Genomic DNA, 19,278 nt, shown 5'->3' with positions numbered 1-19,278 from the left:
CTATATGCTCTGGCCACACAGATACATGTTTTGAGAATGATAAGAGGTAACACTCTGCCTTCTACCATGTTAGGTGAATGGAAGATGATGATATTTTTCTTCACAGAGAAATTTTATTATACTTTGAAACATGAGTTGATAATAAGAAGATTGATGGGTCAGCCTATGGGGATGATCATAATATTAAATCAGGATATCTGGACCAAACCCTAGACTAGACATTAAGATTCTTCTGCCCTACCTAAATTTAGTATATCCCCCAAAACCTCTATTTCCCTTTGATACTACCCCTTTCTTATATGATCATTTTTTAGTCATCTAAGTCTTTTTACGTAGAATTTAGGGACTGGTAGATGAGTGCCCTTAAATCAAGAACCAAAATTCTCCTAGGGATTGGGTTTTTGTACTTATAGGACCACAGAAGGGTAGGAAGTCTTATTCTAGACACGGATTTGGAAGTGGAAATGCACCAAGTAGAAAATATCAAACAAGTCTTAGTGTACCTTTAAGTTTTAATTACTTTAAAAGCTTAAAATTGTGCTCAGAATTTTGCAACATACTAAATATAAAGAAATAGTGACTACTGATACCTTCACCCCAGTTTTTATTAAAATAAACTTAATGTAGTTCCTAAAGGAGCATCACTAAGTAGTGATAAATGGAAAATCCTGTGTTGAGTATAAATATGTGAAGGCTTCTCAATATATTATGGGCATGGGTATTACGGGTTCTTAGAAATTAGTGCTTGTACAGCTACTTAGAGTAGTTTCTTTGTCAGTTATTTTCAGTCTTAAAGATGTTACATCTTCCTGTATATCTTATTGTGATTCTAAGCCACTGTGGAAGTTCTTGCTATGTGACCATTGTTTCTTTTAAAGGTATAAGTAGATTATGGTGTTGTTTTCCTTCAATAATTTCACCTTGATTTCTTTTACCCTGTAAATTTGCTTATTATATTAGTGATATATATGTAACATACATATAATATATAATAATATGTAATGGGATTTATTGGTATTTCTTTTCTTAGATAATGACTTCTATGAATTGCTGGTTCAATCTTCTGTGTTTATTTCTTCTGTTTTGTATTTGGTATTTCTGTGGTTCTAGACTTGTCAGAGTAGACATTCTTTTAGTCTCACTAAAATTGCTTTTTTATAAGGCAAGCATCTATTAAATACAGTCAAAAGGATAAGGACAGTTCTAGACATGGTTATTTCATTGGCTTGGGGAACTCCTGAATGAGGAAATTCCACCTACCAATGTAAGCCTGCAACTTTTTCTTCTCTTCAGATGTTAGAGAATTCCTCAGGACACTGAAAGATTAAATGATTTTCCTTGGATTACATAGCTAAAAATGTGTTAAGAGGCAGCGTTTAAACTTAGATCTTCCTATCTCTGAAATGGACTCTTTCCAATGCTTGTGACTTGACTATTCTACTTTGTAATAAAAGACACTATTTTTATTTATCAAAAAAGTTAAAGATGATTAAGTCTTTCAAAAATGTAGCAACTAAGCTTTATTTTAAAGTTATTTGTACCAAATGTCTTTGAGTTGTTAAGGTATACCTTAAAAAAATAAATAAATAAAACTCTTCTCATAAACATTCATAATCAATACAACAAATTCCCACACTGACCATGTTTAAAAGTGTTTGTTTCTTTGTTTTTTAAGTTAATTACTTCTCTGCCAGAAGGGAGAGGCAAAACTGGCTCAATGCCTCTGCCCCTGCAACAATATCATTTCTCTTTTTATTTCTCTTTATCTTAATCAAATTTCCTTACCATGTTTTACCTCTCAATTTTCCTAGATTATCTTAGATTACTGTATATTCTAAAAATGCAAAGCTTTTTCATTATCTATTTTGTTTCTTTGGTCTAGAGGACACCCTGCTGTCAGAAATTCCATCCTACCAAGTTTCCATGTTGAAGTCAAATTTGTCTCCTTACATTAGAATTAGAATAAGAATATTCACTAACTACACTTTATGCATTAAAGCATTGATTGCATTAATGCATTTTAAATGCATTAATTAAAGACGTATAAAATTTGAGGCCATGGGATTTATTGGTGTTTCTTTTCTTAGATAATGGTTTCTATGAATTGCTGGTTCTATCTTCTGTGTTTGTTTCTTCTGTTTTGTATTTGGTATTTCTGTGGTTCTAGACTTATCAGAGTAGAGTATTCTTTTAGTCTCACTAAAACTGTTTTTTGTTTTTTTTTTTAATAAGGTGAGAGATTCAAGACATGAAGTCAAGAGAGTCTCTCCTCTCATTTTATCCTGCTGCTTATTCCAGGCAGCTCCTTCTATTCCTCTGAATGTCAGCCTCTCTGGTCTAACTTGGGAGAGAAGTCTTAACTTCTATGAGAGACAGATATAAGGCTTTAAGACACAAGAATAAAAGATGAAATCCAATTACTTGATATTATTTGATATACACCTTGTTTCATCTTGGTACCATTCCTCAGAACCTACTTTCTAGCACCTTATACACTGGGATCTGAGATCACTCTTGGGAAGGGAACCTTAATTTATTTACCACAGAGAAGCAGACAATGCATTAGCCCATAAGATGAAATGTAAGTTCTACATACTTTTGTTTTAACTTGTCACTGTTCTACAGAACCTCCTCTGTATTTCCTTGGATTCTTGAATCTCAATCAGCCACTATTTATGAAGCATCCACAATTAAGCATCATGCTCTGGGGATACAATGAATGAAACAATTCTTACTGGCAAGGACCTTATCCTTCTAATGGACAGAAGGTGGGAAAGGGGGAGTAGGGCAAAGAAGGGGGAGTGACTATAGATGTGTAAATATGTATGTATATGTATATATATATATATTTTTATATACACACACACACATACACACACACAAAGAAGAAAGTGAATAAGTACAAATATGCACACAGAACTAAATATAAGGCAGTGTGAGAGGAAGATCTCAAGTAGGTGAAGGGTCTTGTAAGAAAGGCTTCATGGAATAGAGAGTGAAATGAGATATTGCTTATGCCTTCTATCCTTTTAATTAGAAGGAAGACAATTAAGCTGAGAATGAATTAACCAAGGGGTTGTACAATCATTTTCCCCGGAGACATTAAGAAATAGGATGGATGCTTTCCCATCAGAGTTAATTTTCATGGTCCTATTAAGATCATATTAAGGAATTCACTAGCTGATCCTTAGGGTTCCTATCATTCATTTGGTTTTAGATGAATGCTTTGAGTGCTACCTCTCTCTCTGACTCCTAAATGTTAAGCAGCTGACAAGTCTGTGACTTTATTAAAGATAATTTGATTCTTAAATAGATAGGACACCCCAAAGAGATATATACTATTTTGACGAAAAATGTAACTGAAGTAAAAATGGGACTTTAGGGATAGGTGACTACTCCTTTGTATAGTTCATAATAGTGAAGTAGAGGAAAGTCACTCACATTATATTTTGAGAAGATGGACATAAAAGGGTTCTGAGTAAGGACAGAAGGACCCAATATGTCATATCATAATTGTTTCTTAAAATAGCAACATTTAGGGATATAAAACTTGGACTCTAATCCATATTAATTTATATATTTATTACTTGTTTGTCTATTCATTTATTTCCTATTACATAAGCACAATTGGATGCTAGGTAAACAAGATAGCTCATTCCTATAAATAATCACCAAAATCTTAAAAAAAGATTTTTATTAACATCTTTTATTTTTACATCATTCAAATTTCCCCCATATGCCTCCCTCTCCTTTTCCCTTGTAACAAAGAATTTTTTAAAAGATAGAAGAGAACATATTAGTAATACCTATCAACATATCCAAAATATCTGACACCTGAAATTTTCAACACACATTCTACCTTTTCAAAAAAAGTGAGAGAAGGTATTTTCACATTTCTTCTTTGGTCTCAAGCTTGTTCTTCATAGTTTTGCAACATTTATTTTCATTTTTTGAACCACTGAAAATTTACCAGTCCTCAGGAATAAAAAACAAAACAAAACTATTCAATCTCCCTCCAAGATATATTTACAGATAGTAAGGTAAGTATAAATGTTTTTGTTTATTTGTTTGTTTGTTTTTTGCTGCTTGTCTGGCAGAAGGTATTTATCCTGGTGAGAGGCTATTTATAATTTTAGAGGCTTTCAAACTTCCTTAGTTTTTTAATTTTACTTTTTCTATCTCCTGAACAGATCACGAAAGAGCATCCCAGATACTTATGCAGAGACCCTTATTGCCCATGGACTTATGACCCAGGATGAAGTGTCTGAAATAAAGACCTCTTATTACTCTAAGCTAAGTGATCACCTGACTAATATGACACTTTATAGCCCACCTGCTACTAATCTGCAAGCACATTGGCGGGGCCTAGTGGAACCTTCTGCCAGGATCACCACCTGGGACACTGGAGTACCCATTGATCTACTGAGATTTGTGGGAGGAAAGTCTGTGGAAGTCCCTGAGGAATTTCAGTTGCACAGTCACCTTTTAAAGACCCATGTTCAGGTAGGTTTTTATCACTGAGCATACAGATGTCTGACCACTGTTTCATTTACTTCAGTTCATGTAGAGAATCTGGACTATTCATTTTTGAATAGTATCTCAGTTCACATTAAATCCACATCTTGCCTACCCCTTTTCTCTACTTTGATTCTGGGGATAGCACTACAGAGAATCAATTCTGGTGAGTAGTTTAAATTAAACATAACCCATTTTTATTTGACTAAGCACATAAAAATTAAAAACAACCCATACAAAAAAAAGAGAAAAATGGCTTGATATATTTCTATATATTTATGATTGAATTTGTAATTCTTGAATTTTCTATAGATTTGAGGATTGAAGTATAAAAATTATAGAAGGCTATTATTAATAGCAATATTTAAGATCAAACTAATGAAGCTAAATGTGATTCATTTTATTTTTTTCCACCACCACCCCTCCCTTAATATGCAGTCCAGGATAGAGAAAATAAAGGAAGGAATGAAGTTAGACTGGGCCACTGCAGAAGCTCTAGCCTTGGGCTCATTACTTGCTCAAGGTAAGACACATCTCTGGTTTACTGCTCAGTTCATTAATGCAAAGAGTATTTTCTTGTAAAAATTTATCTCTTTGATATATCCTTTTTTTTCATTGAAAGAATTAATTGAAATGTTAAAAATGTAAAAAAAATATAAAATTCACTTCATTACTTGACAAATTGACCTAAAGACAGCAAAACACAAGACAGTATTAGAGAGCCTTCAAAAGAGAAAGCAATCAGAGCTAAAAATCTAGTGCTTACACAATTTTTAAAAATTCAATTGCATTTTTTATCAATTATCAAATCTTTATTCTATCATCCACCATCATCCTCCTCCCCCCCCCAAAAAAAGAGAAAAACCAAACACTTGTAACAAATAAATATAGTTAAGTATTCCCATACTTGGTTATGCCTAAAAGTAATATTTAATTTTTTTTAAAGATCATTTTACAAAATGTGTAGAATGTGTGATTAATATTTATACTCATACTTCTGAACCATGTTTATGTATCTCTGTACATATGATCATATCTCAATTTTTTTTTTTGGCTGAGGCAATTGGGATTAAGTGACTTGCCCAGGGTCACACAACTAAGAAGTGTTAAGTGTCTGAGGTCATATTTGAACTCAGGTCCTCCTGACTTCAGGGCTGATGCTCTATCCACTGTGCCACTTAGCTGCCCCTATATTTCAATTTTTTAATAGGCCCACCTAGTATGTTGCCTTAAAAAGAATTATGCAGTCTGTTTGCTAACATATTATTTAGCACCATAATTCTTTATCTCTAAGAATAATATTCACAGACTTCTGACTTATTTTGTCTTTCCTTTCTTGCTCAAGGTTTTAATGTCCGTCTGAGTGGACAAGATGTTGGTCGTGGAACCTTCAGCCAGAGACATGCAATGATTGTTTGCCAGAAAACAGATGACACATATATCCCTCTAAACCATATGGATCCTAATCAGAAAGGTTTCTTAGAAGTATGATGTTTCAGCTATCTGGTTCAATGATAAGCTTATAAATAGCAAATGGAGAAAATAGGGCACAAGGAAGGATGGTCTAAGTTTTACGAGTTTATACTCAAAAGGACATGTTCTAATAGCTAAATAAATTTATACAATAAATTCTTTTATACAAAGAACTCAAAATTTATACAATATGTCACCATCTGGTCTGGAATGTTGACAACCATCTACCATTATGGGGGTCCACCTTAGCTATCTTGAAATCACTTCTAAAAGTCCATATTTTACCTCAAATCTTTCCTTTCTGGTGTGTAATCAAGTAGTTCTGATTGCCTCTTTCTCTTTGTAAGCAACCAGTATGAATTAGATATCTGTTTCCCTGGAGGAGTTGGCAATTTACATATGTCTTTGTAGAGATTGGCAAAAATGACATGCAAAGAAATGTACTATGCATTTTGGAGGATTTTATAGAAATAGATGCTATAACTTCTGTCTTTATCAGGAACCTTATAATTGGCAAGGCAACATACATACATTATGGTAGTAATAATAAATACCAGACTATGTAGCTTATGCTTCTTTTCCTCCTAAAAGGAAATAAAGCTATCCATGAGATTTCATTGGTTTGGAGTTTAAGGCTTGAGTCATGATTTCCCTCTTGCCTAAGCATAAAAGAGCCCAGTCCAGAAGAGTTATTTAGTCCTATACCTGGCATATTGTAGATGCCTAACAAATGTTTATTGGGTTGACTTGAGTTAGTGAAAACTGGTTGGCATCCCACTGCTGTACAATTGCAACCTTCTGCCATATTTGGCTGACCAAACATGTTTCTATAGATAGATGAGGGGGACGTGATTGTCCAAATTAGAGTTTGATCCTTGCTGGGTATCCTTTATATTCTTATGACTAAGAAAACTTCCTTTCCTTAACTATTAGATGATCCTTGAGTTTTGCTTTCTGTTCCAATCTCAAACTTGAACTACTAGACCTTCCTAAATCAGGCCCGCCCCATCAACATACATGACATATAGTTGTTTACATGTTATTAGATTCCTACCTAATATGTGAACATATTAAGTGCTAAGGATACAAATTCAAGTGGAACAATTTCTGTTCTCAGGGAGCTTATAGTCAGAGTAGACGTACTATTTATAGGCATATACAAAATAAATATAATAGATACTAGGATTTAGAGATTACATAAGGCGTCATGTCAAAAGTGGCTCTTGAGCTAAGTCTGAAGAGATATCTGATATCTAAGTGAAACATGACACAATACAAATTAAATTTAGAATTGTCTAGGCAATGTAAGACATGAGGTGGTATTAAATAGGTAAGACTTTCTGGAAGAAGTACATCTTAAGCAGATTCTTTTTATGATGACCCATGCCATAAAAACCCTTCTCCCCTGACTAAGAGCATTCTCAATGAACCTGAAAATTGCAAATAGCAGTTTGATGTTAGAACTGTAGATATCCAATGAAGAGTAGTCTTTTGTTTTTTGATTTACTAGACTTTGTTATAATTATAGTAGCTTGAAAGCTTGTGTACAGTGCTTTTCTTGTACAAAGCAGATAATATGCCTCTTTTCTTCTTATTTTTTTTCCTTCCCACTTCCCTTAGCTTACTAAACAGCAACTTCCTAAGTGAGAATAGTCTGAGGAAGCATGCAAACAAAGCCTTTCTTTTGAGCTTCTTAGATGGTTCCTGCCTTTTGTAATATTCTAGGAGGAAATGTCTCTTTATGGCCATGTGTCTCTTATCTCCTCCCTTTATGTTATTTTTACCAAATTAGGTGAGCAATAGTCCTCTGTCAGAAGAGGCTGTGCTGGGGTTTGAGTATGGAATGAGCATCGAGAGTCCCAAGTTACTGCCTATTTGGGAGGCTCAGTTTGGTGACTTCTTCAATGGAGCTCAGATTATATTTGACACATTCATCTCTGGAGGTTTGTATTAACATTGGCTACTACCTGCTGGATATATGGCACTTTGCCAATTACTAGCAGGAAATTTTTATGATTATTATTTAAAATGGATATACTTTTATTTTGTAAATACTATTTCCTGGAGCAGAAAATAGTACTATAGACTATTCATACTTCCCCATGCCCTGTTGCCATTTTTTATATTTAGGATTAAGTAGTTCACGTATTAGATGGTTGAGGACTGTTTTTTAATCCTTTATTGAAAAATGTACTGTTAGTCCTTCTATATATTATTCCATTTGCTTGTAACTTAGATGTGACTAAATCATTATATTTCATAGTATTACCTTTCTTTGCTTTATACTATAATCAGCCATTTATTATCCACTCTAGTGGAGAGATATACCAATATAAATAATTGAAAACTGCAAAAAATTTGACCACATGGGTTTAAAGTTATGACCAGCCACCAACCTAAGGAATTCTATAGTAAATAGCTTTTCCCAAGTATATTAATTTATGGGAAAATGAGAATTCCCCATTGAGGGAACTAGAGCCTCAGTTTCTTCAAATGTCAAATGAAGGGGTTAGACTATGTCACCTCTAGGGTTCCTCCCAACTCTAAAGCCTATGATCCTATAAAATGCACTCCTACAGTATTAGTCTGTTGCCCAGATATATTAGTCCTGGTGGGGCTGCTCCTTGTGGTATAATTCCTGCATCTATTTGCCTCAATGCCCCAAGTAAGTTTTTGCTAACCCTGTTATTTTCAGAATTTAGCAACTGAAATCTGTTGTGGGGACTATCTCCAGTCTCCTGATAACATGGTGATTGGCAATTTATCATATCATGCTCATTCCCCATGTTTCTCATAAGTAGTCTCCCCAGTTTTGGGAGGAGGGGGGTGGTTCTGACTGCAAATCTAATGGGTAACAACTTCTGAGCTATATGTATTTAAATAGTAATGCGGATAATTAGAAATTGATTATTTAGATTAATATATGTAATAGGTATAATTACACGACATGTATTATTCTAATATGTATATACATATATTTATATATAAACCTTTTGTCTAAACTTGTAATTTCATCAATATATGGATCTTCCATTGAGAAATTTCCTCTACCAATGTGGATGGGCATCTTTCTTTACAACATAACCTCAATTGCCAGGGGTGCCAAAAGGTCCATCTAGGATTATATAGTCAGTATGTGTCAGAGATAGAGCTTAATCCTAGGACTTCCTATCTCAGGCCAATTCTTTCTACACTCTACCTCTCATATCTGCATATGCCATATAAATATTGGGGATACTTGACAAGAATCACCTGGAATTGACAGACATATATGGCTTATCATTGGATCACTGGAAGGAAAACTTTAAGTGATGAAATCACAAATCCATCTGGATGATGAGATGTCATCTACCTGCCAGCAATATTTAAGGTAGATGACAAATAAAAGTGGCTAACTCTATTTTAGGCATCTAGATAAGACAATAGAAGTGTTCTTGGCCTAGAGTCAGAAAGACCAGGCTCAGACAGTTATTAACTGAATGATCCTGGGCAAGTCACTTAACTTCTATCTGCCTCAGTTGACTTATCTGTATAATGGGGATAACAAAAATGAAATTGTTATGAAGATCAAACAAATTAAAATATGCAATATATGCCAGTTAGTATTTTAGCATTTTGCAAACTTTAAAGTACTATATAAATGTCAGCTCTTAGTTACCACTAATGTTTTAGGTTCTTTCTACTTAAGAACTTGGTATAATAACTATGTATGTATTTCCTACTGGTGGAATAATCTTCCTTGTTCCAGAAGCAAGCTTGTTTAACTTTGGATTTTGTTTAGTGGTTGACTAGGCTCAGTTCTCATTTTTTTCCTTCTTGGGGTTGTTAGCTGGTATCTCTACCAATGAGACTATTTTTATTAAGCTGTCACAGGACTGATTAAACCTAATAAATTAAACTAGACTACTATGTAAATTGCAGTTTTAATCAACTAAAATAATATTGCTTTCTGGGAATTGAGGGGATGGTAGTATTTGTTCCATTAGTCACATCCATGTGCACCTTGTTCTGCCAAGTCCAGTTCTCCTTTCCTATATCTTTCACAGGTGAATCCAAGTGGCTTCTTCAGAGTGGGATTGTAATTCTCCTTCCACATGGTTATGATGGGGCTGGACCAGACCATTCTTCCTGTAGAATGGAGCGTTTCCTACAGGTAGGCTTGAATGTGGGTAACTGCCGAAAACAACAACAACAATAACAAAAACCCAAATAACAAAAGACCCAAATTCCAGGAGCTGCTTTTTCTCATAAGAATTTTTTGTTTCAATTTTGAAAACTGTTGAGTGCTGACAAATTCTGCAGACTGAAAATTAATGTCTCCTACCTCTACCAGAGAGGTGCAGAGAGAGACATGTTTTCAAGCATCACTAATATTTTGCTTGAACTATGATGAGAATTATATTTTTCCATTTTTTTCATCATTGTTGTAAAATTGGGGAGGGTCAATGAGAAGAGATTAAATGTATGCAAAATAAGTATTTTTAAAATAATATATCAACATATAAATAAGCAGAATGTCAAAAATTATAATAAATGTTCTATGTATTTTAATATAAAAGGGAGTTAACATGAGGATGTTTTGAACTAGGTAGGGTCACTTCCTGCTGATGGCTTGCTTAAGAGACCTAGTGCAAAAGAATGATTAGGCAGGGATGATTCTGAGATTCATTGGATTAGGATCTCTCTTGGCATTGTTGCAGTCTGAATATCTTTAATTCAATGTGCAAAGCAAGATTTTCAGATCTTTTTTGGTTGATTGGTTGAAATGACCCAAATCACATTTCCCTTGCTTAGGCTGTTTTTCAGCCATGGCAAGTGCAAAATTTTGGAAATCTAATATAAAACTAGAGTAAGGCAGCTGAAAAAAATAGACCACCAATATAATAGTTCACATTTGTGAAGCACTTGAAGGTTTACAAGACTCTTTTCTTTAGATATATGAAAATGTAAATACGGAAAGTCCAACTTTTACAAACACACTTTTTGTCATTGCATAATTTTTTTCTCCTAATATTTTTGGGCTGATTACTAGTCTAAGAACCCTTTATTAATTCACGTTTTACTGAAGATTCTCTTCATCATTTGGTTAAAGACACTCATACTAATAGAGGTGATCTGTGGTAATCAAGAGCAATTCAAAAAGCAGCTTCCTCCTAAATTAAGCACTCTGCTCTCCTTTTTTCAATTAAGAAACTTTTTTTTCCTACCTCCCCCTTTGCTTTGAAGGGAAAAAAAAGGAAAAACCAAACCCTTATTAATAAAAATTCATAGTCATGCAAAACAAATTCCTACATATTGGCCATATCCAAATGTGTATCTCATTGTATTTATCAACTCTCTCAGGAGATAGACAGCATTCATCACTGGATTTGTTTGTTTGTTTGTTTGTTTTGAATAGGAGTTTGTCATTGCATTGATTAGAGTTCTTAAGTCTTTCAAAGTTATTCTTTTTGTAATATTATCATTATAGTATAAATTATTCTTCTGGTTCTACTCATTTTACTCTGCACCAGTTCATACAGATTTTCCCAGGTGAAATCATCCTTTTTATCATTTCTTATGGCACAGTAGTATTCCATTATACTCATATGCTATAATCTATATTGTAATTGGTGGGTGCTCCTTTAGTTTCCAGTTCTTTACTACCACAAAAAGAGGTTTTATAAATATTTTTCTGCATGTGCATTCTTCTTTCTTTGATCTCTTTGAAGCATAGATCTAGTAATGCTACCTTAGTCAAGAAGTAAGCACAATTTAGTAACTTTGGGGGTATAGTTCCAAAATAGCTATCCTAATTTATAGTTGCACTAAAATTCTGTTAATGTGCATGGTTTCCTCTTGCATCCCACCATCATTTGTCATCTTTCTTTTTTGTTAACTTTGCTGATCTGATTTTTTGAATTGTTTTAATAGTCATTTTTCTAATTTTTAATGATTTAGAATTTTTTTTTCATATGACCATTGACTGTTATTTTGGATTTCTTTCCTTGAGAATTGCCTGGGCTTATTGTATGACCATTTACAGTTGGAGAATGAGACCCCTCTCTTTTGAGTCAGGAGATTATGTTCAAATCTTGCTTTTGGTACTATTTCTATGTCACTTAAATTCCTCATCTCTAAAATGAAGATGTTGGAGTTGATGACTTCTCAGGTTCCTTTCCCCCTCACATCTGTGATACTATGATATAACCTTTGCCTTTCATTTATGCTTGTCTCATAAAAGAAAAGTGCAATTTAAAGAGAAAAGCCCTTAATTAAAGAATTATAACATATTTTCTTTATAAAAAGTGTCACTATTTGTATGTTAGTAGAGTGGGATAGGTATTTAGTTAATTTTCAAAATGACCAATAACTTTGAAATTTTTGCTTTTAAGATTTTCATTTCTTTCAAGTTTCATTTTTTTGGTTATGAACAATTAGTCCACCTTATTTACAATGTTTTTTCATAGGATTGGAGATAAAGTGAAACTTCAGTAAAATGCTCTTAACGTTTTAGCCAAGCATGTCCTCAGTGGCAATTGCCAGAGTTCACTAAGTGCCAAACATTTCATTGTTGGCTTTAAAATTTTAAGTCAAGATAGTTAGAAGAAAGACAGAAAAATGGAACGAGGTGGGGAGAAACAACTGGATAGAAGACAAAATGGTTAGTGCTCTCTCATTTTCATGTCATGACATCAGAACTAATTTCGAGTGACCATTTAACAATAGGGAAATTTTTTTCCTCTAACTCTTATTCTCCTTCTTCCTCCAAGAGAGAGGGTGACTAAATGGGAGGAAAAAGTGAGAATGAGTACATGAGTGTGTTTCGGGGTGTAGTGTATGTGTCAAAAGTGAGGAGGTGGGTAGGGGAGAGGGTGTCCTTTTTCCAAAGATAAAGTAGGTCTGCTTTGTTTGTCCTGTTAACAATGCTCTTGCTGTCAGTTCATATATATATATATATTTTTTTTTTTTTTTTCTTAGTTACTAAATGACCTAAAGATTGGAGACTATATTAGACTTTAGCTTTCCTAAATGTAGACTAGAGTCTGGGATAATTTGAAGGATTATGTACAATGTAGGGCTTTGTTTGAAGGAGGTGAACTTAATTATTAAAATTATCCTTATGATTCAAGGTCTTAAGTTCTTTCCTTGTTATTTAACACTTTATATTTACATGCTTTAAACTAGTGGTCTCTCCTATAAGTTTCCCATAAGTTTCCTGCAATAATTAGGAATGCCACCAGAATATCTCTATATTTGAATATAATTTGCATATATCTTTTATAAACCAGATATGTTATTCTTAGGCAATTTTTTTTCATGAGGCATTTGGGTTAAGTAACTTCCCAGGGTCACATAGCTAGGAAATGTTGTATCTGAGGCGAGATTTGAACTCAGATCCTCTTGACTTCACAGCTGATGCATCCATTGTACCACCTAGCTGCTCCATTCTTAGGCAATTTTAAAGTTTAATTAGATTTATGTTGTCATTTGTGTATTTTCTACTTTTCTTTTTTGTCCTCTTGTAATTCACGCTGTCTTAGATTCTCCACATTAGAAGTAAAACAGGAAAGAGGAGATAGTTACACAGATCTAGAGGGAGATAGAAAAGGACTATAAAGAATTTTAATTGAGGCACTAAATGCTTTGAGGTTATATTTTGAAAACATATTCTTTAGGCCAATATCAGCTTCTCTTTTCAGGGATCATTCCATATTATGGAAGAAAAAAAAGAAATGTTATTTTCTTCCCTTTTAAAAATAGAATTTGTAGTTGAAAATATTGATGGAGCAGTTTTTCATTTTATGATTTTCTTTTTTTTCTTCACTTCTCAGATGTGTGACAGTGTGGAAGAAGGAGTGGATGGAGATAATGTCAACATGTTTGTGGTGCACCCAACTACCCCAGCCCAATATTTCCACTTGCTCCGAAGACAGATGATTCGGAACTTCAGGAAACCCCTCATTGTTGCATCTCCAAAAATACTACTTAGATTCCCTGTAAGTAGGAAAAACCTGGCAAACACAATCTCCATTTTTTCTTTACACTTATTGGCCCACTTCCATTATTCTCTTTTCCAAACTTAATTCATTTTCTGAAGGATTTCTAAAGCTCTCCGGAATTGTCCAGCTTGATTCCATTTCTTTACATAAGTATGGACATATATTTAGTTCTCAATTATTCTTTGTGATGATGGAGAAGATCAGTCTGGATAAAATTAGAGTAATTAACTGGCAGTTTAGTTGGTTAGCTATCTTAAGAAACTGCTTGCAAAATTCTAATTCATGCATATATAAAGAAGTGAATTGATCTATTGATTTTTAATATTCTAATAGTAGACTTAGAGTATATTGATGTAAGTAGGTGTTATTGTGCAACACTTTTAGATGAGTTTATAGGGTTTAGGTGGAAAGCAAACTATTTAAGTAGAATCTTGTTTTATTAAGCAGAGATGTCATAAAAAAGGAAGTCTGTTATTCTATGAATTCACATTCATGTGCAAATTGATTGATATCTCTTTCACCTGTCAGAGGTAAGTATATTCTGAACCAGGGTATTCTTATTTAAGCCAACAAATTTCTAATTGAGTGAAAAATCAAATGTAGCAGAAAATTTCAAACAGTATCAAGGATAGTGTTTTTGTTCAAAGCCAGCACATAAGATAGGCTGGACAATCTGTTTTTCTATGATGGTCCTGTATTCAGTATATTCTCTTTTACTTATAAGCCTCCTGGTTCTCTGAAAGCATCACACCTTTTCCCAGGATTTGCCATGCAATCGACAGCAAGGAATGTTTCAGTGGTGCTTCTGAGGCGAGGTGGCAGAAGATGGAAAAGAAATGGCAGCTATAGATATAGATAGGTTTTTTTCCTAGTTTGGGGAGTAAAGTTGATACTTAGATAGCACCATGAATGTGACCCACACTTGAATTATTTTATCAATAATCATGAGACACTTAAGTCCTTCCTACATTTTTTCACCCAGAGACCCTGTGTCCAACCAAAAGCTCTTTCAAATATTTGATTAAGATTAGGGTAATGTTATTTAGCTAGAGAAATTCTTCTCATTAGAAAAAGCTCATTAGATCATCTAGGAATCAAATTCCCTGCTTACTGAAATAGTGTGGAAGGGACATGTCAGAGATACTTTGCATAAAACAGAGAAGATTCTCCTTAGGTCCTCCCATGGCTACTGGTACAATAAGAAATCTATTGGAAGATGAAGTTAATTTGTGAGTAATTGTGCTGCTATTTCCAACATATAGGAAGGGCACTATTTAGCTAGCTTATTTAGTGAAAAGGAAAGCTAATTAACATTGTGTTGAGGAGCGTTAAGACTTGCTATTATTATACTGTTGTTTTTGGACTAAACAGATTATCTGTTAAGGGAAAAATACTTCTTGGTAAGCCTTTAGAAAGTAGAGAAGAGCCCAGATCCAGAATTCTTCTGGACTAATTATTTTCTTTTCTTATGTTCTATGGATTCCACCCTGAGGGGTAGATGGGGATGGAACAGTTTAGTTATTCTTGGCACTTTTCTTGGAGGTGAGTGGGATTCAACCACTACAACTGAGAGTTTGTGGTAATATAGCTAGAGCTTAGGTTGCATATGTGACAGGTTCACTAATGGTGCTGTTTTGAGAACTCCAGTTTGTTACATAACTTTGTCTTCCTAGTAGAAATACTTTTGACTATGTGATCATGTTTGGGTCACAGACATTTTATTGTAGAATATTCTTATATTTAGAAGTTTGCCAGAGCTAGCTAAAAGCAGTTCAGAAACCACTTTCCAGTGAGCATTTATACATTGGAAATCAACAAATGCTGTAAATCAAGGTTTAATTTATTGTTTTGTTGATTATCTAAAATTAAGAGATGGAAAAATATTAATAATGCAGATTAAATATAAAAGTATGCCATGTTTATATTAACCACCAACACTACCTCTGGAGAGCCAGGTAGATGTTAAACATTTCCCAGCACAATATCACTTATATTCTTTTTCAGGTTAGCTGGCTAAGATTTCATTTGAACTTACATCTCATGGATTAGAAAATTCAAATGTATATTCAGTTCAAATCTTCTTTAGATCAAAAGCATCTTAGTTTATTTTAATATAACTTATACTGCTGTTTTTTTCTTCTTCAGGCAGCTGTGTCAAGTTTTCAAGAAATGGCACCAGGGACAACATTCAAGCCTGTCATTGGTGATTTTTCTGTAGATCCCAAAAAGTAATTTGATTTCTATTATCTATAAAGTATTTTAATGAGTAGAACAACCAGTAGAGAATAAGAAATTCAGAGTAACTGAGATTTGGCAACAGGGGGTATGTGTGTATGCAAGCGCACACATGCGCATTGTATTTTGTTTTAAATTTATTGTGTAAAAGAAATCTATTATCCTAAAAGAGTCTGTTAGCAAAAGAAATGAAGAAAATTTCTCCTTTTTTCCTATGCTTTTTTCTTTTTACTATTACCACTTGCAGGAACAGGAATTTTAGAAAAATTAATCAACTAAATTAAAAATTAATTAATTAAAATAAAGAGCAAAATTATAATGTAACCCTTTTATAACACTAGCATTGTCAGATAGGACTAACATCTTTGTTATAATCTAATGGTTTGAAGTTGGTCTTTTGTTTTATACAATTATTATATTTTCTAGGCCAAGAATAATAATGTGTTATACTATTATTCTATTGTAATTTCACTTTTGAAAAACATGCAACAAATACAAGACAGCTCACATTCTAATAGCTAGCTATTAATAGCTTTTGTACTAGTATTTTGTACTAATACTTTTGCTAAGTATTAGATTTTTGAGTAATTTTAATAAGGACATTTTGTATCTTAAGAACAAAGTACTTATAAGTACTTTAATAAATTCTCTTTGCCTTAAAGATATGTACCTTTCATAGCTTGCACTGAAGTTGCCACCCCACTCTCCTTCCCTACTTTCTTGTAGGAATAGAAAGTAAAAATCAGAGTCATCTGTGGACATGAACTTAATTATCTAGATCAAAGATTTTTAATTTCTGTTGTGTCCAAGACTACTTTGACCTCGGTGAAACCTATGGACCCTCTCTCAAAATAATGATTTTAAATTCATACAATAAAAAACAGAATTATAAAGAAAACCAATTACATTGAAATAAATTTGTAATTTTTTTCCCTATCTAATTACTTGAATCCCCTGAAATCTGAACTCCCTAAATGAGAACGCTGTTCTAAATAGAATCTGGTCTCTTAGTTCTCGTTATTACTTACTAATGTATTATCTATCTGTAGGTTATTAGAAGTCAGGCCTCAAAAGCCTTTCTTACAAACACCTTCCGTGATAAGAGATTTAAAGCTTGTATCCTAGTGTCAAGAGCTCCCAATTTCTGCCCTTCCCCACACTTGTTGTGCTCTATTGACAACTCCACAGCTGGAAACACACTTGTCTCAAGTTCTGCCTTTCCTACTACACTTATCCACAGCCCCCAGCCAGCTTTCATCCTTCTTTGTCACAAAACCCAGTGCTCTTCTGTCCCTTTTCTATTACTATCACAATGCATGAGATAGAGAAGTGAAGAATAATGAACAACAACTTGTACCTCCTGCTTCCAACTAGGAAGCACCCTAGTCATCTGATGTAAGGTTCTTTTAAGACAGCAGGTAATCATTTCCTGGAGGAAGGAAAATTTAAAATAATGAAGACCAAAAAAATACAGCTGAGTATATGATAAGTGAGCCCCTTTGAATGCTGTCTTATTGTTTTATTAGCTAAATATTTAAAACTTTTTTCTTCTTTTGAAGAGATATGATTTGTTTATACTTTAATCTGTAGTTAAGAAGCACTTATTTAATATTTATTATGTACCAGGTACTGTGTTAAGTACTGGGGATGCAAAGAAAGGCAAAAATAGTGGTTACCTTCAGGGGACTCACAGTCTCCTGCAAAAACAATCTGCAAACAGCTATGTTCAAATAAGATATACTGGAAGTAATTCTAGAGGAATATATTCTGTAGTAAATCTTAAATTGTTGGGAGAATTTAAAAATTTAAAATATAAAGATGTACACTATAATTACAATAACATGAATCAAATCAACATGGATAGATAGCAATTGTCTATGCTAATAATAAATATTAGCACCAAACTCTTGAAGGCAAGTCACAAAGGTCTTCCTTCTGTTAACTGATAAACTTTTTTGGGATAAGGAAGAGAATATATTTTGTAGAAGGGTTTTCTTTGGTGTTTTGGGGAACTATCTGCTGTGTCAAACAAATTATGTCAACACCTTTCACACACAAAAAAACCAACAACGGTAAAATTTAGGGAAAATATATATTATATATATGCATATATATACATATATATATAAATGAATTTTTTTAATGCTCCTTTCTCCCCACCTACCTTTTTCCTCTTTCTACCCAACAGTGTTAAGAGCATAATTTTCTGCTCTGGTAAACATTTCTATGCTCTGATGAAGCAAAGAGAAACTTTAGGGAAGAAGAAAGATGAGACTGCTATCATCCGAATAGAAGAACTCTGCCCATTCCCACTGGAAGCATTACAGCAAGAGTTGAGCAAATACAAAAATGCCAAAGGTAAAGTTTCTCAGGAGAGCAGATTTGCAGGAGGAGCTGTCTGACTTCAAATTACTTTCTTTCCCTTGTATATCCCTTTATGCCCCTTTATTTTTATGTTCAAATGAATATGAGCCTTTCTAGGACTTCTCACAAGTATTTCCTGATTGCCCAGATCTCTAAAAAACAAAGTACTTTCAATTTGCCACTTAAATTCTATTTGCTAGAAATATCATGGTGAATTTAAGCATTGTATCTTGCTCATAGAGAAAATTTACTTTTTCAAAATAGTAACATTAGGTTATGGCTACACTTGCCTATATTTGTGACACGGTGGCAGTAGAATTAAAACATAATAACATCTTGCCAAATCTTCTATTTTTTCTTCAAGCCTCCCACACCACCCTCTCTCCACTCTTTTTAAGCAGAAAACTATCTCTTACTTTACTGAGGAAAAGAGGCTGTTTGCCAAGAACCCCTTTGTTACCTAACCTCTTTCTCAGAATTTCATTACATTTTTCAAAATTCTCTACTCCTTTGCTACATACAGTCTGTGATGGCACTTTTTGCTAAGGCCAACCTCTCCACTTTTAATCCCTCCTTTTTTGCCATTTCTGGGAGATTGCTCTTTTGATGTACTCCTTTCTCCTTCACTTTCAATGTCTTCATATATCCTGGACCCTTCCATGCTGCCTACAGACATACCCAAGTTGTCGTCATTCATTTAAAAACCGGC

General features: G+C 33.7%; 1 protein-coding gene across 1 annotated transcript in view; it reads left to right on the top strand.

Moving 5' to 3' along the window:
- Window positions 1–19,278, top strand: part of DHTKD1 (dehydrogenase E1 and transketolase domain containing 1) — a 65,667-nt gene that overhangs the window by 39,425 nt on the left and 6,964 nt on the right. The window contains exons 8-15 of the mRNA XM_051963031.1: window positions 4,191–4,503; window positions 4,954–5,038; window positions 5,861–6,000; window positions 7,781–7,931; window positions 10,035–10,141; window positions 13,803–13,967; window positions 16,116–16,198; window positions 18,394–18,563. Of these exons, the coding sequence (XP_051818991.1) occupies window positions 4,191–4,503; window positions 4,954–5,038; window positions 5,861–6,000; window positions 7,781–7,931; window positions 10,035–10,141; window positions 13,803–13,967; window positions 16,116–16,198; window positions 18,394–18,563 (1,214 nt within the window). The remainder of the gene's footprint in view (window positions 1–4,190; window positions 4,504–4,953; window positions 5,039–5,860; window positions 6,001–7,780; window positions 7,932–10,034; window positions 10,142–13,802; window positions 13,968–16,115; window positions 16,199–18,393; window positions 18,564–19,278) is intronic.

This window comes from Antechinus flavipes, chromosome 5 (genome assembly GCF_016432865.1).
Source record: "Antechinus flavipes isolate AdamAnt ecotype Samford, QLD, Australia chromosome 5, AdamAnt_v2, whole genome shotgun sequence".
Taxonomy (NCBI): Eukaryota; Metazoa; Chordata; class Mammalia; order Dasyuromorphia; family Dasyuridae; genus Antechinus; species Antechinus flavipes.
Note: the sequence above shows the minus strand (reverse complement) of the source record. Positions and strands in the feature narration are given on the sequence as shown.